Here is a 22226-nt window from a genome sequence, read left to right on the forward strand (position 1 = left end):
TCTCAACCCACCGTCGGGGCAGGGGACGTTCCTCCTGTCAGCGGCTCGGACTCCATTTCCCATCGTGCCTCGCAAGATGGCGCCGCCTCACAAAATGGCGCCGCCGCCCCTCCGCGCATGCGCAGTCCCCACTCCGTGAGGGCGGGCCGTACCATTCCGAGGAGAGGGGCGGGGAGCGGACGGGGCCACTCTGAGAGGAGCCCGGGGGGGGACGCCTGGGTCCGCTGGCTGGTGAGTGGGGGTGGGCCCGGCCGCCTGGGTCCCCTTCGGGGGGGTCCCGGACCTCGGTCCCTTGTGGGGGGGACGGGGACCGAGGGGACAAGGGGGGACTGAGGGGACAAGGGGGTCCGGAGCGCCTGGGTTCTCTCTGAGGGACGGGGGGGGGGGGGCGGACAGCTGGGAGCTGTGTGTGAGGGGGGGGAACTGAGGGGGAAAAGGGGGGCCCCGACGCCTGGGTTCCCCTCTTGGAGGGCGGGAAAGGGGTCCTGGGTGCCTGAGCCCCTTTTGGGGGGGGATACTGAGGGGAAAAGGGAGTCCCGGAGGCCTGGGTCCCTTGGGGGGGGTCCATAGGGGCCCGGAGGCCTGGGTCCCTTGGGGGGGGTCCATAGGGGCTCGGAGGCCTGGGTCCCTTGGGGGGGGGGGGTCCATAGGGGCTCGGAGGCCTGGGTCCCTTGGGGGGTGGTGTCCATAGGGGCTCGGAGGCCTGGGTCCCTTGGGGGGGGTCCATAGGGGCCCGGAGACCTGGGTCCCTTGGGGGGGGGGGGTCCATAGGGGCCCGGAGGCCTGGGTCCCTTGGGGGGGGGTCCATAGGGGCCCGGAGGCCTGGGTCCCTTGGGGGGGAGGCGGGAAAGGGGGTCCCGGACTCCTGGATCCCTTGGGGGGGGAATCCATGGGGGGGAGACGACGGCTGGGTCCCTTTTGGGGGGGGGAACGACACCTGGGTCCCTTTTTTGGGGGGGGATCTAGGGGGAGAGCAGACATCTGTGTGCCTTGGGGGGGTTCCTGGGGGTTATGTGGGTCCCTGAGGGGTTTGTGGGGTCCGGATGCCTGGGTCCCTTGGGGCGGGGGGTTGTGTGGGTCCTTGGGGGGGTGTGGGTGTCCCTGGGGGGGTCCCTGTTCCCGCCTCTCCCCACCCGACCCCCCCAGTGGCCGTCCCCGGGGGGATCCAGGCATCCAGGCCGCCCTGCCCTGGCTTCCCCCCCGCTGCCAGGAGATGCTGCGGCGGGTTTTGGGGGGCCGGCGAGGGGGGGCTCTGCCCCTCCGTCCCCCCGCCCGGGCAGCCGCCGATCAGACCCCGCCTGACCTGGCCCGGGAGCGCTCCAAGGCCGTCACCTCCTTCTACCACCAGCCTGCCATCGACATCGCTGCCGAGAAGGTGGGACCCCGGCGTTCGGGTGGGGTAGGGGGAGCCCCAGAATCCGGGAGGGATCCCGGCATCCCCCATTCCCGGGGGGAACCCCAGCGCCCGGGTGACGTTACCCCTCTTTTCCCCCCCCCCAACAGCCCTCGGTGCGTTTGACCCCCACCACCATGTTGTACTCGGGGCGCTCGCAGGACGGCAGCCACATCCTGGTGAGTGGGGGGGACCCTGGGGTCCCAGGGGGGACGCAGGTGTTCGGGGGGGAACCCGGGTGTTCGGGGGGGAACCCAGGCGTTCGGGGGGATCCAGGTGTCGGGGTAGGGGGGACCCAGGCGGCTTTGGGGGGCTGGGTGGGAGGGGACCCAGGTGCCGAAGGGACCCAGGTGTCCAGCTCGGGGGGGACCCGGGTGTCCAGGGGGGATCCAGGCATCCGGGTGGGTGGGTCCGAGAGAGCGCAGGGGGACCCAGGGGTCCAGAGGGGTTTGGGGACCCGGGTTGGTTTGGGGACCCCGGCATCCGGTCGGGGGGACTGAGGTGTCCGGCTGCCCCCTCTCCCCTCCCCACAGAAGAGCGCCCGCTATCTCCAGCAAGAGCTGCCGGTGCGCATCGCCCACCGCATCAAGGGCTTCCGTAGCCTGCCCTTCATCATCGGCTGCAACCCCACCATCCTCCACGTGGTGCGTCCTCTGGGGAGGACCCAGGCGTCCTGGGGGGGACCCCGGCGTCCGGGAGGGGACCCCGGTGTCCGGGGAGGGGACCCCAGCGTCCGGGTGCTGATGCTGTCCCCCCGCAGCACGAGCTGTACATCCGTGCCTTCCAGAAGCTCAGCGAGTTCCCGCCTGTGAGTGTCACCCGCGTCCCGGTGTCGCCCGTGTCCCCGCGTCACCCTGACGCTGTGCCACCCGTGTCCCCGCATCACCCTGTCCTCGCGTCACCCCATCCCTGTGTCACCTTGTCCTTCTGTCGCCCCCACCCCCCCGTCACCCCATCCTTGTGTCCCCCCGTGGCTGACCCCGGTGTCACCCGCCGAGTCACCCGTCCTCACGCGCGGGTGGCGGCGCACACCCGCTGTCGTCCGTCTCCCCGGTCACCGTGTCGCGGCGTCCCCGCGTCCCCAGATCCAGGCGCGGGGGGACGAGGCACGGTACTGCGCGCTGTTGCGGCAGCTGCTGGAGGACCACAAGGACGTGGTGACGCTGTTGGCCGAGGGGCTGCGCGAGTGTCGACGACACATCCAGGTACCGGGCGCCGGGGTCCCCTCCCGAACGCCTGGGTCCTTTTGGGGGACACACGGGGGGGGGGGTGGGGTCCCCCCGATGCCTGGGCCCCCCTGATGCGACGCCTGCGTCCCTCAGGACGAGCGCCTGCTGCGGCCCTTCCTGGACAAGACGCTGACGTCGCGGCTGGGGATGCGGATGTTGGCCGCCCACCACCTGGCCCTGCACGAGGATAAGGTGGGCCGATGCCTATAGGGGACGGGGAGGGGCACCTATAGCCCCTATAGGTGCCCCCCCTCACCCCCTCCTGCTGCCCGCCCCGTAGCCTGACTTCGTGGGCATCATCTGCACCCGCCTGTCCCCCAAGAAGCTCATCGAGAAGTGGGTCGACTTTGCCCGGTGAGGCGCCTATGGGGCTATAGGGGTCCTATAGGGGGCTGGGGGGGGGCTATGGAGCCATGTGGTTCCCCCTATGGCCTATAGGGGTTTCTACAGGCGTTTCTGGGGGCTATAAGCTGTTCTGTGGGCATCCCTATGGGGCTATGAATGTGCTGTGTGGCCCCTATGGGGCTATATAGGCCCCTGTGAGAGTTTTTATGGGCTATAGAGGCTCACATAGGGGCTCCTTTGGGGTTACAGGAGCTCTTTGGGGGTTCCTATGGGCCTATAGGAGCCTCGTGAGGTCTATAGGTGGCTATAGGGATTCTTATGAGGGTCTTTTGGGGGCTGTAGGGGCCCTGGGGGGCCCTATGGGGCTATAGGGGCTCCCGGGAGGGATTTATGGGGCCGGGGGGGGGGGTTCCTGGGTGTTTCTCTGAGGGCTCGTACAGGGTTGGGGTTGGCGGTGGTGACAGGGGGGTGGCAGCGGGTGACAGGGGGGTGTTGTCTGGGTGACGCGGGGTCTGCAGGCGGCTGTGCGAGCACCAGTACGGGAACGCGCCACGGGTGCGCATCAACGGGCACGTGGCGGCGCGGTTCCCCTTCATCCCCCTGCCCCTCGACTACGTCCTGCCCGAGCTGCTCAAGAACGCCATGAGGTATGGGGGCTATAGGGGGCGGGGGGTTATATGGGGGGGTATAGGGCCCAAAGAGGGGAGGCGTGGAGCTTTACAAGGGAGATACGGGGTTTTCTGGGGGGGTAAGGCAGGGTACGGGGCCTTAGAGGGGGCATATAGGCCTTTATAGGGATGCATGGGATCTATAGAAGGCGTATAGAGACCTATAGCAAGAATATGGGGTCTATAGAGGATATACGGGGTCCTGTGGGGGATATGGAGCTCTAAGGGCACGATGTGGGGCTTTTAGGGAAGGTATGGGGTTTTCAAGGGGGGGATAAAGAAGATTAGTGGGCCCTATAGGGGGTGTATGAAGTCTGTAAGGGGTGTGTGGGACCTATAGAGGGGGTGTGGGGCCACGTGGGGGGTGTAAGGAGCCTATAGGGGGGATATGGGGCCCTAAGGGGGGCAGGGAAATGGGGCTTTACGGGGAGACGGGGTTTTCTGGGGTGGGTAAAGGAGGTGACAGGGCCCTATAGAGGGTGTATAGGGTCTTACAGGGGACGTATGGGGCTTCTAGGGGGTGTGTGGGGCCGTAGGGGGGGGGGTGGGGCTATGGTGGGGGTGTGGGGCCATACGGGGCTATAGGGGACCGTCTGGGGTGGCACAGGGCGACGATGGAGTCCCACCTCGACACCCCCTACAACGTCCCAGACATCGTGGTGACCATCGCCAACAACGACATCGACCTCGTCATCCGGTACCGGGGGGGTCCCAGGGGTTGGGTGGGGTCCCCAGGGTGTCCCCACAGATGTCCCCAAGGTGGCCTTAGCTACCGGGGGGTCCCCGCGGTGTCCCCATGTCCTCAGGGATGGTCTCCATGGTGTCCCCGTGTCCCTAAGCGTCCCCAAGGTGGCCTTAGCTACCGGGGGGTCCCCGCGGTGTCCCCATGTCCTCAGGGATGGTCTCCATGGTGTCCCCGTGTCCCTAAGCGTCCCCAAGGTGGCCTTAGGTACTGGGGGGTCCCCGCGGTGTCCCCCTAGGTGGCCTCCATGGTCTTCCCACGTCCTCATGGGGAGGTTCTCCATGGTGTCTTCGTGTCCCCGCGGATGGTCTTCATGGTGTCCCTATGAGGGGGTTCTCCACGGTGTCCCCGTAGATGTCCCCAAGGTGGCCTTAGCTACCGGGGGGTCCCCGCGGTGTCCCCATGTCCTCAGGGATGGCCCACGGATGTCCCCAAGGTGTTCCTATTTATTAGGAGTTCTCCTCAGGGTCCCCACGGATGGACTCCATGGTGTCCCCATGCCCGTCCCCAAGACGTTCCTCTCTACTGGGGGTCCTCCGCCCCCTCCCCTCCGGTGCCCCCCCTCTTCGGGGTGCCCCTGAGGGGTCTCCCCCGCCTCCCTCCCCCAGGATCTCTGACCGGGGCGGTGGGATCCCCCACGACCTCCTGGACAAGGTGACCGAGTACCACTTCAGCACGGCCGAGGCCAGCGCCCAGGACCCCCGCTTGGGGGGTCCCTTCCGCAACCTCCTGGACCTCAGCAACAGCGGCCAGGGCGGCCCCATGCACGGGTACGTCAGGATGGAGGGACACCGAGGGGATTCCCCCCACATCTTGGGGAACCCCCCGGTGACCCATGGCTGCCCCCCAGGTTCGGGTTCGGGCTGCCCACCTCGCGGGCCTACGCCGAGTACCTGGGGGGCTCGCTCTGCCTGCAGTCGCTGCAGGGGGTGGGCACCGACGTCTACCTGCGCCTGCGCCACATCGACGGCAAGGGGGAGAGCTTCCGAATCTAGGGGGCCCGGACGCCGGGGTTCCCCCTGCCCCACGCCTGGGTCCCGGAGACCCCCATGTTGGACGTTCATCGTCATGGAGGTCAAGGTGCTCCTGGAGAACCTCCCCGTGTTAGATGTTCATCGTCGTGGAGGTCAAGGTGGACTTGGAGACCCCCATGTTGGACGTTGATCATCATAGAGGTCAAGGTGGACCTGGAGACCCCCATGTTGGACATTGATCATCATAGAGGTCAAGGTGGACCTGGAGACCCCCATGTTGGACGTTGATCATCATAGAGGTCAAGGTGGACCTGGAGACCCCCATGTTGGATGTTGATCATCATAGAGGTCAAGGTGGACTTGGAGACCCCCATGTTGGACGCTGATCGTCATGGAGGCCAAGGTGCTCCTGGAGAACCCCCCATGTTGGACGTTCATCGTCATGGAGGCCAAGGTGGACCTGGAGACCCCCATGGTGGATATTGATCATCACGGAGGTCAAGGTGCTCCTGGAGAACCCCCCATGTTGGACGTTCATCGTCATGGAGGTCAAGGTGGACCTGGAGACCCCCATGGTGGACATTGATCATCACGGAGGTCAAGGTGCTCCTGGAGAACCCCCCATGGTGGACGTTCATCATCATGGAGGTCAAGGTGAACCTGAAGACCCCCCTGTTGGACGTTGATGGTCACGGAGGCCAAGGTGGACCCGGAGAACCCCCACGTTGGACGTTCATCGTCATGGAGGTCAAGGTGCTCCGGGACACCTGGGTCCCTCACTTGGACATTGGGGCGCCCACCCCGCCCACCCAGGACATTGGGGTTCCTGATCCCCCCCACCCCGTTTGGCTTCGTTAGGGCCCCCCTCGTTAGCGGAGCGGGGCGCTGCCCTCATTAAAGCTGCAGCCAGTGCCGAGGGGAGAGGGTTTATTGGGGACCCCGGCGTCCGGGGCAGGGGAGGGGGGAGGAGGAGGAGGAGGAGGGGAGGGGGGAGGAAGGCTGAGAGGCCGTCTCGGTGCCTGGAAGCCCCATTCAGCCCGTTTCCTGCCCCAAATCCATCTTCATCGTCATCTTCCTCCTTCTCATCATCTTCCCTCTCAGGGTGTCCATCCTCTTCCTCACGGTGTCCGTCGTCTTCCTCGCGGTGTTCATCACCATCCTCCTTCTCAGCGTCTCCGTCTTCTTCCTCAGCCTCTCCATCTACCTCCTCACCATCACCTTCCTCCTCAGCATCTCCATCCTCCTCCTCGTTGTCACCTTCCTCCTCACTGTCTCCGTCCTCCGTGGTGTCTCCATCTTCATCACCATCCTTCTTCTCCTGGTCTCCATCCTCCTCAAGGTCTCCATCTTCGCCATCCTCCTCCTCAGAGTCTTGTTCCTCAGGGTCTCCATCTTCCTCCTCGCCATCATCTTCCTCCTCAGGGCCTCCACCTTCCCCCTTCAGTGTCACCTCTCCTCAGCGTCACCTCCTTCCTCTTCCCCGGGGTCTCCATCCTCCTCCTCACCATCACCTTCCTCCTCAGGGCCTCCATCTTCATCACCATCTTCCTCCTTGTGGTCTCTAGCTACCTCCTCCCCATCACCTTCCTCTTCCCCGGGGTCTCCATCCTCCTCCTCACCATCACCTTCCTCCTCCTTGGGGCCTCCATCGTCACCACACTCCTCCTCCTCCTCAGGGTCTTCATCCTCCTCGGGGTCTCCGTCTTCCTCCTCACCACCCTCCTCCTCCTCAGGGGTCTCCATCTTCCCCCCTCAGTGTCACCTCTCTCCTACTCAGTGTCGCCTCCCTCCTCTTCCTCAGGGCCTCCACCTTCCTCACCATCACCTTCCTCCTCGGGGCCTCCATCTTCACCATACTCCTCAGGGTCTTCATCCTCCTCGGGGCCTCCATCTTCCTCTTCGCCACCCTCCTCCTCCTCGGGGTCTTCATCCTCCTCAGGGTCTTCATCCTCCTCCTCGGGGTCTTCATCCTCCTCCTCGGGGTCTTCCTCCTCCTCCTCCTCGGGGTCTCCATCTTCCTCCTCGCCACCCTCCTCCTCCTGGGGGTCTGCGCCCTCCCGCTCCGGCGGCGGGTGACAGCAGGGACAGTCGGAGCGGTGGGACGGCTCGGCGTCGCGCTGCGGGTTGTAGAAATCTGCAGGGGGGCGGCACACCCCAACGCCTATAGGGCGGCGCCTATAGGGCATCGCCTATAGGGCGTCGCCTATAGGGCGGCGGCGGCGCGCGGGGGACGGGGACTCACCCAGCGGCCCCGGCTCCTCCAGGCGCGCCAGGACGCGCAGCAGGGTTCGGCAGGTCTCCTCGCCGCGGGCCAGCGCCAGCGCCTGCAGCCGCCGCGCCCAGCCCCGGCCCCCCGGGGGTCCCAGCGCCGCCGCCTCCGCCGGCCCCAGCGCCCCGGCCCGCCGCAGCTCCGCCAGCAGCGCCCGGCCCGGCGCCCGCCGCAGCCGCCGCTCCAGCGCCCGGCCCTGCGCCCGCACCTCCGCCCGCGCCCCGCGCATGGCCGCCCGCCTGCGGGGCGCGGGAGGGGAGGCGTGGGGGGCCGCCCTATAGGGGACCCCGGAGAGTCCCAGCCCTATAGGGGACCCCGGAGAGTCCCCAGTGCGGGGCTCAGCCCTATAGGGGACCCCGGAGAGTCCCCAGTGCGGGGCTCAGCCCTATAGGGGACCCCGGAGAGTCCCCAGTGCGGGGCTCAGCCCTATAGCAGACACTGGAGAATCCCCAGTGCAGGGCTCAGCCCTATAGCAGACACTGGAGAATCCCCAGTGCGGGGCTCAGCCCTATAGGGGACGCTGGAGAATCCCCAGTGCGGGGCTCAGCCCTATAGGGGACGCTGGAGAGTCCCCAGTGTGGGGCTCAGCCCTATAGGAGACCCTGGAGAGTCCCCATATGTGAGTGCCCCACCCTATAGGGGACCCCCCCCACGTGGAGGCTCAGCCCTATAGGAGACCCTGGAGAGTCCCCAGCCCTATAGGGGATGGCGAGGTCTCCCTGTACATGAGTGCCCAGCCCTATAGGAGACCCTGGAGAGTCCCCATATGTGAGTGCCCCACCCTATAGGGGACCCCCCCCCACGTGGAGGCTCAGCCCTATAGGAGCCCCTTGCTTCCCCTACTGCCCCACTGACCTTTACACACCTTGTAGGGGGCCAGGACGGACCCTATGGAGCCCCCCCCGGCCACGCCAACCCTATAGCTGCCCACCCCCGCCGCCTCCCTACCTGCTCCCGGCCCCTATACGGCTCCTATATGGCCCTTATAGGGGCCCCCGGGTATTTTTGGCACTGACCTTTGGGGCTGGCCAAGCCTGGCCCGTGTGACATCAGAGCCAGCATGGGCCCCATAGGCGCCCCCCCCCCCCATCGGAGGGGGGTCTCTATAGGGTGACAGGGTCCCTCATAGATGCCATATGGACTCGGATAGGGTAGGGGGTCTCTATGGGTGCCCTATAGCTGTCTATAGGGTCCCTATGATGGTGCAGAGATCGGTGGGTGCCCCTGTGGGGTTTCTACAGGGTTCCTAGGAGCGAGCGGGGGCTGGTGGGTGTGGCTATAGGCTTTCTATAGGGTCCCTGTGAAGAAGTGGAGGGCTGGTGGTTGTCGCTATAGGGTTCCTATAGGGTTCCTACGGGAGCGGAGGTGGTGGGGGCCCTTACAGCGTTTCTATAGGGCCCCCACGAAGCAGCAGATGTGGTGGCCGTGGCTATAGGGTAGCCGTGACGGGCCAGAGGCTGGCGGGCGCTTCTATAGGGTTCCTATAGGGTCCCGACGAGGGAGCGGAGGCCGGCCGGCTCCCGGCGGCCCCGCCCACCCCCTTGGCCCCGCCCCCCCAGCGGACCGTACCACCGGGGCGGGGGGGGGGGGAGGGGGAAGCGCCCCGACCCCCCCCCGCGCGGGTGGCACGCGCCGGCAGAGGCTATAAAAGGCGGGCGGGCGGCGGGGGGCGCAGTGCGGGCGCCACGTGGAGGGGAAGCGCCGCGGCAGAGCGGCAGCGCCATGGCCTCCAACGGTACCGGGGCTGGGGGGGGGGGGGCAGCGGGAGGGGCCCTGCCGACCCCCTCATCCCGGGGGGGGGGGGGCTCTACAGGGGACCACAGCCCCCGCAGCACCGGGGGGGGAGGCGTGGGGGGGCCCCCGGAGCCCCCCGGCACCGAGGGGGTGGGGGCCTGGAGGGGGCCCGGAGCCCCCCGGCACCGCGGGGGAGCCCGGGGAGGGCGTGCGGGGCCGGTGCGGCGGGGCCCGGGGGGGGGGTGTGTGGGTCCAGAAGGCCCCTGGCAGCGGGGGGGGAGACGGCAGCAGCGGTGCCGCTTCCATTGTGTTTTTGAGGCTATTTTTCAAAACGAGCGTTTTTGCTATTCGTTTCCATGTTTTGGTAGTCGCGTAGCTGCGACTTTCACTCCCTTCGGGGCGAGCTGTGATTTGGTGCCTCCCCGTTTCCGCGATGCCCCGAGCTGTATTTTTTCTTCTTTTAAATTAATTCCCCCCCCCCCTTATTTTACTTATCCTTAATCGAGCTTTATCCCGCCGCGAATTTTTTAGCCTAAACCCGCCCTTCTTTAGGATTTTGGGTTTTTTTCTTTTGATAGAAAGCGGTGGTGAATGGGGGGGGGGGCGGACAAAGCGCCGCGCCCGGATGCGCCGCGGCGGCGAAGGAAAATGAAAATATAAAGCTGCAATTTAAAAGAAAATGGAGTTTTTTGGGGGGGGGGATACGGGGGTGTTTTGGGGGTCTCGGTGCCCACCCCCCTCCCCGCTATAACGGAGCCCGTTAACGCCGCCCCCCCCCCCCCCGCGGCCGCCATTTTGTGCGCCGAGGGAGGGGCGCGGCTTTTTCAGCTGCGCCACCGCCGCCATTTTGTGCGCGGGGGGCGGGCTGCGCATGCGCGGGGGGCGGGGGCTGCGCGTAAATTTTCGCGCGGCGCGGGGGGCTGTGCGTGAACTTTCGCGCGGCGCATGCGCGCTGGCTCTGCCGCAGTCCCGCATCCGGGGCTTCTGCTTTAAAATACCCCCCCCCCCCCCCCCCCCGGGGTGAGTAAATACCCCTTGGAGGGGCAGAACACACCCCGGGGGGGGCTGGCGCCGCTCGGGTGGGCCTAAAACCCTCGGTTTTGGGTAAAATCCTCTCGGTTTCTTTCAACGCTGGGAGCAGCTGCCCCGCTACGAGGCGGGAGGAGGCGAATGGCCGCCATCTTGCGGCGGGGAGCTTGTAGGGAGGCCTCGACCGCCTTTTGTTGTGCGGTATCTGAGGAAAAACTTGGGCGTTTGCGTTGGTTTTTGCGTCTGCATGGTTAAATCTGTTGTTTAGGTGCTCCTTTACGGAGGACATTTCCTCTTAAAGGAGGCGTTTTGGTCTTTTGAGTGGGATCAATACCCAAAGTGCTCTGTCTGGTGTCTTAACTTGGTTGTTTGTACACTCTAGTGATAAATAACTAGTGATATTGCGCGTGTAATGCAAATACATTTACATTCAGGTACGCGTACGTTTATTTACCCAACTAACGGTCTTTTCGGGGGGTTTTCTTCCCACAGATTACAGCCAGACAGCGACGCAGAGGTACACCCCCTCTATTTCTTCCCTACGTTCAACCTTTTACATCTCGACCCTTAGGAATAAACGGGGGAAAAGGTGATTTTGTGGGGATTTCACATGTGTTGTGGTGTTTTTTTTTTTTTTTTTTGTGGCAGCTACGGGGCGTACCCCACCCCGCCGGGGCAGGGCTACTCGCAGCAGAGCAGCCAGCCCTACGGCCAGCAGAGCTACAGTGGCTACAGCCAGTCGACCGACACCTCTGCCTACGGCCAGAACAGCTACAGCTCCTCCTACGGCCAGACCCAGAGCAGTAAGCCGCACCCCCCGACACCCCCTTGTCCCCCCACTGGGTGGTTTATTTTGGGCGTTTCACCCCATTTTCCGCTCCTCTGCAGGCTACAGCACCCAGTCGACCCCCCAAGCCTACGGCAGCACCGGTGGCTATGGCAGCGGGCAGAGCTCGCAGAGCTCCTACGGGCAACCCTCCTCCTACCCCAGCTACTCCCAGCCGCCGGCGGCCAGCTCCTCCACTGGCAGGTAGGCAACAGCCGCCCCGCAGCGCTGCCCTTTGGGTTTAAAAAAACCAGCATTTTGGTCAACGTTGTTGGTTTTCTGCAGCTATGGGAGCAGCTCGCAGAGCTCCAGCTACGGCCAACCCCCCAGCAGCGGCTATAACCAACAGTCGAGCTACAGCGGGCAGCAGCAGAGCTACAGCCAGCAGTCCTCCTACAACCCACCCCAGAGCTACAGCCAGCAGAGCCAGTACAACAGTGGGAGCAGCAGTGGATGTGAGTGCGGCGGGGGCTCGCGACGGCGCCGTTTTGGGTGTAAATTTTCCGTTTCTTGTGTTTTGACTGTTGTTTCATGGGTGTAGCCAACAGCTACGGGCAGGAACAGTCGTCCATGAGCGGCGGCGGCGGTGGCGGCGGCGGTTACCAGGACCAGGGTGGCTACGGGGGCGGGCAGCAGGAGCGGAGCCGCGGCCGGGGCGGCTACGGCCGAGGCGGCTACGACCGCGGGGGCCGCGGGAGCCGGGGCGGCCGCGGAGGCAACCTCGGGTAGGTATCGGGGGACGGCGATTTGGGGGCGGGGATCGGGATTTTGGGGGACAAAAGACCCCCCGAAACCGGGGAGGGGAGAAGGGGGAGAGGGGAGGTGAGCAGCCCCCCGGACGGTGCCGTGCGGCACCCCCTGCTCAAGCAGGTTTTAACCAAAATCGGCGCGAGCGCCCCTAAAAAAAAAATAAAAAAATAGCGGGTCGCCTGGCGGGGGCGCTCGGAGGTGCCCGAAGTGGTAAGACCCCCCCCGGAATGGGGGGAAAAAGGTGTTTTTTTGGGAAAAAAATGAGGGGAAAAAAAACCACTCAGCAAACCTGGTTGCCAAGGTCACTTGTAGCCTCCGGTGCCGGCTCTGGTCACGGTGGGGGCGTGTGCCCCAGGTTAAAAAAAAAAAAGCAGAAAAGGAAAATGGTTCGTTTTGAGGTCACTGCAGAAAAGACAAATGTTGATTTTGGGGAAAAAACCCGCCGGTTTTGGATATTGGGAGATGTTTGACACTGATTGACGGGTGATAACCTGGAGTGGAGTGTCTCTGTGGTGTCTTGGTGCACGAAGGGAGGAGGAAATGCCCCAAAAAAACAGAGAAAAAAAAGTAATAATGGTGGTTTTAAAGAAAAAAAAAAAAAGGTTTTGGGTTTGTGCGCGTGTCGCCCCCCCGCTTTTGGGCTGAAAAGAGCCGCTTTTTGGGGCGGCAAGGTGAGTATCGGCGGGGGCGAGCCGCGGTTGCTTGTTTGTCTTGCCGCTGCTGTTGTGCCTGTTAACAAACTCTGCGTTTTGTGTGCTGCAGGTGTGAAAGGCAGCGAAACTTTCGCAATTCTCCGCTCTTTTTGGGTTAAAAAAAAAAAAAAAGGCAGAAAGGGTGAAAAGTGCAAAACAAAACAAAACAAAAACACGCAAAGGGCCCCCTCGCCCAAAAAACCGACAGGAACGAGGGGGGCAAAGCAACGACGAGCAGTGGGGAGGGGGAGACGCTCCTGCTGGGGGGGCTCGGCTGAAGGCAAGGGGGGCTGCCCCCCCCTTTTAAAAAGGCAAAATTGGGGTTTTTTTTTAATGATTTTTGGATCCCCCCCCCGGCGGGGCCGGAGAGCGCCCGGCTGCTGCGTCCGAGATGAAACGTCGCCGGCGGATGGAGACCCCCAGCCCCCCCCAAGCGCCCCCGGCCCCCCCCAAATCCACGGGGGGGGGGGCGGGGGGTCAGGAAGGAGGAAACTGCTCAAAAGCGCTGGTTTTGCCCCGAAACTGTGCCCCCCCCCCCTTCTTTTTAGGCAGGGGATAAAAAAAACTTCATTATCTTCTAATTTATCTCCTCAGCGGTGGTGAGCGTGGTGGCTTCAATAAATTCGGTGGTAAGTCCCAAGAGTTTGGCATTTGAACCCCCCCAAAAAAAAAAAAAAAAGTGTCTGTTTTTTTAACCCCGTCTCTCCGCAACAGCCTGGTCAGGGGCGTTTTGGGGTGAGAAAGCCCCAAAAAAGAGCTGCGGCGGCCGGCCGGAGGCAGCGTCATCGGGCTGCGTCTTGGGTGTTTAAACAAAGAAACAAAACAAAACAAAAAAAAGGTGTTTTTTTGGGGGCAAACCGGAGGAAAAAAAAAAAAAAAACCAACACGCGCACGGTGACCATGGGCGGAAAAAAGGTTGGAACGGGGAAATTCTGACTCTTGGCAAAGTGGTGGTTTTTTTTTGGGGGGGGGGAGGGGGTGAAAACGCTGGTTTTCAGCAAAACGGTTGCATGTGGTTTTAAAAAAAGAACGAAAAACCTGAGGTTTGGTGCAAAGTTTGGTTCTGGGGAAAAAAAAAAACCAAGAGAAAACGCAATTTTGGGGCTTGTGTAAAGTGCCGGTGACCTGAGGTTGATGGAAAAAAAAAAAACCAACACGGGTAAAATGGTCAAAAATGCCGTTTTTGCCCCCAAACGGGGAGCGGTGAGGTGGTGAGCGCTGCAGTGTACCGACCGAAAACGGAGTGTCTTGCTTTTACCCATCTTGAGAGTTCTCGCACCGTTTTGGAGGGGTTTGCTGAACCGGGGCATTGCTGGTGGTGTTTTGAGGAGAAAAAGTGTGTTTTGAGACAAAAATACAAAAAAACCTGCCACCCTGGGGGCGATGAGCAGAGATGGATGGCCCTGGCACCTCGGTTTTGGGGTGAAAACCCTGGAATTGGCGAGCGGCGGCGGCCTTGGGGCCTCCCGTTTTGGAGGGCGAGCGAGCCAAACCCGAGTGTCTGTAGGTGCTCTAAAATGGTGGTTTTTCACCCCAAAAAGGGGCGCGGGCTGAAACGGGGGGGGAAAAGGCGTGTTTTCCCCCGGTTTTTCCCTATTGTGGGGGTTTTGGGGTGTGGGGGAGGGGATGGGGTCTGCCCGCCCCCTCCCCGCGGGCTAATTAACGCTTTGCCTTTTAATTTTTGCATGTGCCGAAAGGACCCCGGGACCAAGGGCCGCGCCATGACCCTGGTAACGAGGGGGGCGGCTAACGGGGGGGCTAACGAGGGGGGAGAGGGTTGACTGGGCTAGTGAGGCTAGTGAGGGGGTCAACGATGGGGGAGGGCTGCTGAAGTTACTAAGGGCAAGGGGCTAATGGGCTACTGAAGCTGCGAGGGGGCTAATGAGGGGGGAAGGGGCTAGCGAGGGCTAACGAAGGCTGGCGCTAACGAGCTCCCCCCCCGCAGGCGAGCAGGACAATTCGGACAACAACACCATCTTCGTGCAGGGGCTGGGCGAGAATGTCACCATCGAGTCGGTGGCCGATTACTTCAAGCAGATCGGCATCATTAAGGTGAGCCGGGTCGTTAGCGTGTTGCGGCGTGTCCTTAGCGTGTTGCGGCGTGTCCTCGGCGTGTCCTCGTGTCTCTACCCCGCGAGCGACCCGATGGGGCCACCCCCGGTGACCTCCCGGTCCTTAGCGTGTCCTCGCTGTCTCCCCGTGCCCTTAGCGTGTCCTTGCTGTCTCCCCGTGCCCTTAGCGTGTCCTTGCTGTCTCCCCGTGCCCTTAGCGTGCCCTTAGCGTGCCCTTAGCGTGTCGTCTTCCCCCCACAGACCAACAAGAAGACGGGGCAGCCCATGATCAACCTCTACACGGACCGGGAGACGGGCAAGCTGAAGGGGGAGGCCACCGTCTCCTTCGACGACCCCCCCTCCGCCAAAGCCGCCATCGACTGGTTTGACGGTAGGGACCCCCCCGACCCCCCCCCCCCCCCCCAAATTCCCCTCGTCCCAACCCCCAAACTGACCCATTTTCGGGCTGAATTCTCCTGTTTTTAGGCAAAGAGTTCTCCGGCAACCCCATCAAGGTGTCCTTCGCCACCCGCCGCGCCGATTTCAACCGTGGCGGTGGGGGCGGCCGGGGCGGCCGCGGCCGGGGAGGTGAGCGAGCGCCGGGGGTCCCGGGGGGGGGGGGGGGGGTGCTTGGTGGCCCCCAAAAGCCCCTTTTTCAACCCAAACCCCCCTTTCCCAGGCCCCATGGGACGCGGCGGCTTCGGCGGCGGCAACAGCGGCTCCGGCGGGGGCAACCGGGGCGGCTTCCCCAGCGGTGGCGGGGGCCAGCAGCGCGCCGGCGACTGGAAGTGCCCCAACCCGTGAGTTCGGGGGAACTGGGATGAACTGGGAGAGGGGGACTGGGGGGGGGGGGGGGGCGATGACGTCACGGCTGCCTTTCCCCGCCCCCGCAGGGCCTGCGAGAACATGAACTTCTCGTGGCGCAACGAGTGCAACCAGTGCAAGGCCCCCAAGCCCGACGGGCCCGGCGCCCCCCACATGGGCAAATACCCGGGGGGCGGCCGCGGCGGCAACCACATGGGTAAGTACAGGGGCGCGGGGGGCGGGGCGGGGGGCCGCGCCTGCCCCGTGACCTCATCGCGCCCCCCCCCCCCTTCCTTCTGCCCCGCAGGCGGTGGCGGCGGCGGTTTCGGCGAGGAGCGCCGCGGCGGGCGCGGAGGCTTCGATCGCGGAGGCTACAGGGGCGGCCGGGGCGGAGACCGGGGCGGCTTCCGCGGGGGGAGAGGCGGCGACCGAGGTGGCTTCGGGCCGGGGAAGATGGATTCCAGGTAAGATGGCCGACGGGGGGACCTCCCTGTCCTGTTCGGGGATCTGTTCACTCTGAAACCTGCTGATAACAGCAGCTCTGAAGCCTCTGGGAGTGGGGCATCGGTAGGTTCCAGAGTTAACGCTGCACTCTGTGCCCTATGGAGGTGCTGGAGGCCGTTAACTCGAGTTAACTGAGCACCATTGACTCTGGGGCCTGTTGGGCACTGTTAACTCTGGAGCCTACTGCTGGGTTAGGGGGGGACTGTTAAGATGCTGGCGGTTCCCTCTACAACCACTCGGTGGCACTGGTGCTGCCATCATTATGGCCCAGAGTGAACGCTGCGTTGCCACTTCCTGCTACGGGCCATTGGGATGGCGTGTTAACTCTGGGACCTACCGATGGTCACAGTTAATAGCTGGGCACTCTTGTGGCCGCTGTTAACTCTGGCCCCTAATGACGGTCTTGGTCGAAAGCTGAGCTCTGCTTGTCGCTGTTGCCTCTGGGCCCTACTGATGCCTCTCCCTTCTCTCCGCAGGGGCGACCACCGGCAGGACCGTCGCGAGAGGCCCTACTGAGCCCCCCCCGCGCCCCCTCCCCTCCCCCACGTTTTTTATTTGACGCCCCGCCCCTGGGGCCGGCCAGCCCCGGTCCCCGCGGGGTCTCCCCGCTTTTAACCTCCCCCCCTCCCCCCGCCCCCCATTAAAGTCTCGGGGAACGACAGCACTGCCTGCTGCTTGCCCTCCTTAGGCTCCAGAGTGAACGCGCCCCTAATGAGGCGCTTCCGGCCGCCGGGCTCGGTAAGGTGCTCGTTAACCCCCTCGTTAGGCCCTGACGTGGCCCAGGGCGGGGCCCGGCCCCTTCCGCTGCCCGTGACTCAGGCGCTGCCTATAGGGGCCGGGAAGGGGGGAGCCTATAGGAGGGCCTATGGGGGGGGGTGGGGGGGGTGTCTTGCAGCATGCCCCTATAGGGCCCTATAGAGAACGGGGGTTCTACAGGCTGGGGAGCCTATGGACCCCTATAGAGAATGGGGGTTCTACAGGCTGGGGAGCCTATGGGGCCCTATGGGGCCCTATAGAGAACGGGGGTTCTACAGGCTGGGGAGCCTATGGACCCCTATGGGGCCCTATAGAGAACGGGGGTTCTACAGGCTGGGGAGCCTATGGACCCCTATAGGGCCCTATAGAGAACGGGGGTTCTATAGGCTGGGGAGCCAATCGACCCCTATAAGGACCCTATAGAGAATGGGGGGTTCTGTAAGCCGTGGAGCCTATGGACCCCTATAGAAAACAGGGGTTCTGTAGGCTGGGGAGCCTATGGGAAACATCGGGCCCCTCTAGGCACTGCTATAGAAAATGGGTGGACCCTATAGGTCACGTGGAGTGGGTATAGGGCAGGTGAAGCCCTCTATAGGTAAGGAGGTCCTATAATGGCCGATTGCAGCCCTTATGGGGGGGAGCCGGGGCGGAGAGAAGGGGAAGGGCTGCCTCCAGGGCACCCTATGGCGGTACCTATGGAGCAGCGGGGGGGGCCCTGTGGCCCTCTCTATACATCCGTGGCAACCTATGGAGCAGCGGGAGGAGCCCTGTGGCCCTCTCTATACATCCGTGGCAACCTATGGAGCAGCGGGGGGGGCCCTGTGGCCCTCTCTATACGTCCGTGGCAACCTATGGAGCAGCGGGAGGAGCCCTGTGGCCCTCTCTATACATCCGTGGCAACCTATGGAGCAGCGGGGGGGGGCCTATAGACGTGCCTGACCCCGTGGGGAGCGGCAGGCTCCGGAGGGAGCCCCTATAGCAGCGGCAAGGGGCGCTGCCCCTATGGGGGCTCTATAGGGGGCCGGGAGGGGGCGTGGTCGGCGGAAGGTGGGGGCGTGGCCGGGGCAGGTGGGGGCGTGGCCGGCGGAAGGTGGGGGCGTGGCCGGGGCAGGTGGGGGCGTGGCCGGGGCAGGTGGGGGCGTGGCCGGCGGGGGGCAGGTGCCGGCGGCGCGGGGCGGCCACAGCGGCCACAGCGCCATGGGGCGGCGGGGAGCGGGGCCGGGGCCGGGGCCGGGGCCGGGGCCGGGGCTGGTCCCGCTGCTGCTGCTGCTGCTGCCGCTGCTGCTGCCGCAGGGTGAGCGGGGGGGACGTGAGGGGACGCGGGGGGACGTGAGGGGACGCGGGGGGACGGGGGAGGTGGGAAGGGATCGTGAGGGGACAGGGCGGTCTGAGGGAACATGGCGGGACTGGGTAGGAGCGTGAGGGGACGTGAGGGGACGTGAGGGGACACGGGGGTCTGGGGGGACACGGGGACGTGAGGGGACGTGAGGGGACACGGGGACATGGGGACGTGAGGGGACGTGAGGGGACACGGGGGTGGGGACAGGGGGGTCTGAGGGGACGTGAGGGGACACGGGGACATGGGGACGTGAGGGGACGTGAGGGGACACGGGGGCATGAGGGGACATGGGGACGTGAGGGGACACGGGGGTCTGGGGGGACACGGGGGGACGGAGGGGACATTGGGGTCTGGGGGGACGTGGGGACGTGAGGGGACACGGGGGTGGGGGACACGGGGGTCTGAGGGGACATGGGGACGTGAGGGGACACGGGGGTCTGGGGGGACACGGGGACATGGGGACGTGAGGGGACACGGGGGCATGAGGGGACATGGGGGGACAGAGGGGACATTGGGGTCTGGGGGGACGTGGGGACGTGAGGGGACACGGGGGTCTGGGGGGACACGGGGACGTGAGGGGACGTGAGGGGACAGGGGGGTCTGAGGGGACGTGAGGGGACACGGGGGTCTGGGGGGGACACGGGGGGACGGAGGGGACATTGGGGTCTGAGGGGACACGGGGACGTGAGGGGACGTGGGGACGTGAGGGGACAGAGGGGGACGGGGAGGTGGAGAGGGGTCTGAGGGAACATGGCGGGACTCGGTAGGAGACATGGGGACATTTGGGGGACACGGGGGTGGGGAGGTGCGAGGGGACACGGGGGTCTGGGGGGACACGGGGGGACAGGGAGGTGGGAAGGGACAGGGGCTCTTGAGGGGACATGGGAGGCGGGAAGGGATCGAGAGGGGACAGGGATCGTCTGGGGCACACGGGGACGTGGGGGTCTGGGGGGGACACGGACCCCGTCGGGGGACGCGGGGCGTGTGAGGGGACATCGGGGTGTGAGGGGCAGGGGACACGAGGGGACACAGAGGGTGACACGGGGGGGGTCACACACCCTGTCCCCGCGGGACGCATTCCTCGGGGCAGGTTTTTCCTGCTTGGCAATCGACCCGGATGCCTGGGTCCCCTCCCGGATGCCTGGATGTCCCCCCCCCTTCTCGGGGGTGTCCCCAAGCTTCGACCTTGTCACCTTTTCCTCCACAGGTCACCGAGGGACGGTGGTAGCGGAGGAGTCAGGTGAGGGGGTGGGATGGCGGTAGGTGGGGGGGGTCCCCCGGGCACGCTGTCACCCGGACATCCGCAGTGGGGGACAGGACACCCGGACACCGGGGTCCCACAGTGCGGGGGGGTGCCGCTGTCCCATGGGGGGGGGGGGTGTGTGTGTCCCATGTTTGGGGGGGGTGGGGAGATGGGGGGGGGGGGGGGTCCCATGGTTTTGGGGGTGTCCTAGGTGCCGGGGTCCTGCCTGTGGGGGTTCCCGGAGGCCGGGGTCCCTGACACCCCCCCCCCTCCTCTCCCCCCCCCAGTGCCGTGCGGGACCCCCGTCCGCAGCCGGGTGGTGGGGGGCACGGGGGCGCGGGCGGGCGAGTGGCCCTGGCAGGTCAGCGTCGCCTTCCGGGGACATCACGTCTGCGGGGGGTCCCTCATCGCCCCCGCCTGGGTCCTCACCGCCGCACACTGCTTCCCGCCGTGAGTACCCCCGAACAACCCCCTGCAGACCCCCAACCCTCAAATAACCCCTTGCCCCCCCCCTTTTACCCCCAAACACCCCTCAGAACCCGAACACCCCCCTGAAACCCTCACTGCACCGCCAAACACCCCTCCCCGAGGCCCCAAATACCCCCCTACGCCTCCAAACGCCCCCTGGGCCCACCCAAAACACCCCCCCCAGCCCCCAAAACCCCTGAGACCCCCGACCACCCTCCCCACACCCCTCAAATAACCCCCTAGGGCCCCCCAACACCCCCCCCGGACCCCAAATACACCCCCAAATCCTGCACATCACCCCCAAACACCCCCCCCCCCCGGACCCTGACCCCCCCCAAACACCCCCATGGCTGCCCCGGGGGGGGAACCCCACTCCCTCTCCTTGGGGGACCCAGGGGTGCGGGGGGGTCCCCAGTGTCTGAGCCCCCCCCCCCCCAAACCCCCCGCAGGGAGAACCCCCTCTCCGAGTACCGGGTGACGCTGGGGGCCCTGCAGCTCCTGTCCCCCCCTGCCGACGCCCAGGTGAGGCGGGTGGCCGCCGTCACCCGCCACCCTGCCTACCGCGACGGTGACGTCACCGAGGGGCAAGGTGACATCGCCGGGGACCTGGCACTGGCCCGGCTGGACCCCCCCCGCCACCCCCCACCCGCCTGGTGCGCCCCGTCTGCCTGCCCGGCCCCGCCGTCCGCTTCCCCCCTGGCACCAACTGCACCGTCACCGGCTGGGGGGACATCCGCACCGCCGGTCAGTGTCACCCAGGGATGGGGAGCGGGGGGGGGACACGCGGTTGTCACCGGGCGCGGTGGCGCCGCCAGCGCCTGGGTGGGGTGGGGACACTGGGTTTGGTGGTGCCGGTGGCGTCGCCAGCACCCCGGGGGCGTTAGGGGACACCCTCGTCACCGGGGTGTCCCCGCAGGCCCCCTGCCGCCCCCCAAGACGCTGCAGCAGCTGGAGGTGCCGCTCCTCAGCCACCGGCGCTGCCGCTGCCTCTACGCGGGGACGGGGGGGACGGACAGCCTGGGGACACCCGCGGGGGACACCCTCTGCGCCGGCTTCCCCCAGGGACAGCGCGACGCCTGCCAGGTGGGTGCCGCCGTCCCCCGCCACCCACCCCGTTCCCCGTCCCGGTGTCACCTCGCCGTGTCCCCGCGCCGCCCCCCGCCACGTCTCCGTGTCCCCCGCTGCTGTCCCCGCCACGTCCCCGTCCCCCCAACGTCCCTCTTCATCCCTTCCGTGTCCTCCCGCACCCCTCAACGTCCCTCTTCATCCTCCTCCGTGTCCCATCACGTCCCCCATGTCCCTCTTCACCCTCCCCCCCCGTATCCGTGTCCCCCAACGTCCCCCTGTCCCCGCAGGGTGACTCCGGGGGTCCCCTCTCCTGCCGGGTGGGGGACACCTGGCTGCTGGCGGGAGTGGTGAGCTGGGGGGAAGCCTGCGGGCTGCCCGGCCGCCCCGGCGTCTACACCCGCACCGCCGCCCACGCTGCCTGGATCGCCGCCACCGTCCCCGAGGCCCCCCTGCGTCACCCCCACCTCGCCCCCTTCCCCGAGGACGACGGCCCCTGCGAGGAGGGGGACCTCCTGGCGGCGGCCGCCGGGGCCTGGCCCCGGCCACTGCCCCCCAACGGAGGCAGCAGCGCCGGTGCCGCCCACCCAGCCGCTCGCCCGGGCCACCTCCTGCTGCTGCTGGGCCTCCTGCTGCCCCTCGGCCTCCGCTGAGCACCCCGAGGGGCTGGGGGCACCCAAAATGACTCATGGGACCTTGAGCTGGCACCCGCAACGGGTCATGGCACCCAAAAAAGACTCGCGGGACCCCCAAGTTGGCACCCAAGCTTGTTCATGGCACCCGGGCTGGATCACGGCGCCCGTGATGGCTGCTGGCACCCAAAGGTGACTCGTGGCACCCGCAACAGCTCATGGCACCCAAGATGGTTCACAGCCCCCGAAGTTAGCAGCCACGATGGCTGCTGGCACCCAAAAAATGGCTCACGGGACCCCAACTTGGCACCCAAGATGGCTCACGGCACCCAAAATGGCTCACGGGACCCCAATTTGGCACCCAAGATGGCTCACGGCACCCAAGATGGCTCACGGGACCCCAGCTTGGCACCCAAGATGGATCACAGCACCAAGACGGCCGACGGCAACCCAATTTAGCACCCAAGATGGCTCACGGCACCCAAAATGGCTCACAGGACCCCCAACTTGGCACGCAAGATGGACCACGGGACCCAAAATGGCTCACGGGACCCCAACTTGGCACCCAAGATGGACCACGGGACCCAAAATGGCTCACGGGACCCCAACTTGGCACCCGAGATGGACCACGACACCCAAAATGGCTCCGGGCACCCATGAAGGTTTGTGGCACCCCCACACTTGGCACCCACCTCCGTTCCCCCCCCCAATAA

The 22226-nt window shown here is 65.6% G+C and overlaps 3 protein-coding genes across 8 annotated transcripts; all 3 read left to right on the forward strand.

The window, feature by feature from the left end:
* Nucleotides 1-102: 102 nt before the first annotated feature.
* On the forward strand, nt 103-7240 carry BCKDK (branched chain keto acid dehydrogenase kinase). Of its 6 annotated transcripts, none has more exons than XR_014230549.1 (13): nt 103-231; nt 1211-1375; nt 1504-1572; nt 1927-2037; nt 2154-2201; nt 2479-2598; nt 2716-2814; nt 2903-2976; nt 3486-3614; nt 4243-4332; nt 4986-5147; nt 5228-6104; nt 7153-7240. XR_014230549.1 is itself a non-coding variant. In XM_082334282.1 (12 exons), the coding sequence occupies exons 1-12, from the start codon at nt 118-120 to the stop codon at nt 5370-5372; spliced, it is 1326 nt and encodes a 441-aa protein (XP_082190408.1). In that variant the 5' UTR covers nt 103-117; the 3' UTR covers nt 5373-6260. The 6 variants fall into 6 exon arrangements, 3 of the variants coding, with proteins under 3 accessions (XP_082190408.1, XP_082190409.1, XP_082190410.1); XR_014230550.1 differs by lacking the exon at nt 7153-7240 and having other exon boundaries at nt 5228-5948; nt 6000-6260; XR_014230551.1 differs by lacking the exon at nt 7153-7240 and having other exon boundaries at nt 5228-5848; nt 5900-6260.
* A 1970-nt stretch (nt 7241-9210) lies between these two features.
* Nucleotides 9211-16671, forward strand: FUS (FUS RNA binding protein). The gene is made up of 15 exons (XM_082334280.1): nt 9211-9355; nt 10876-10900; nt 11032-11186; nt 11272-11413; nt 11495-11664; nt 11751-11934; nt 13246-13280; nt 14349-14381; nt 14597-14703; nt 14964-15093; nt 15189-15290; nt 15382-15502; nt 15596-15723; nt 15814-15970; nt 16487-16671. Exons 1-15 carry the CDS (start codon nt 9343-9345, stop codon nt 16524-16526), a joined length of 1542 nt encoding a protein of 513 aa, XP_082190406.1. The 5' UTR covers nt 9211-9342; the 3' UTR covers nt 16527-16671.
* LOC309601345 (serine protease 33-like) lies at nt 16655-22110 on the forward strand (the record flags this gene model as incomplete). Its single annotated transcript, XM_082334294.1, is given in 7 exon segments — nt 16655-16748; nt 19313-19345; nt 19636-19798; nt 20266-20443; nt 20446-20560; nt 20733-20899; nt 21172-22110. Coding segments are annotated over 7 exon segments (1113 nt in total), but the record flags the coding sequence as incomplete, so codon positions are not given.
* Nucleotides 22111-22226: the final 116 nt, after the last annotated feature.

The sequence above is a fragment of the Platalea leucorodia genome (assembly GCF_965183815.1).
Source record: "Platalea leucorodia genome assembly, chromosome: 32".
Classification (NCBI taxonomy): domain Eukaryota; kingdom Metazoa; phylum Chordata; class Aves; order Pelecaniformes; family Threskiornithidae; genus Platalea; species Platalea leucorodia.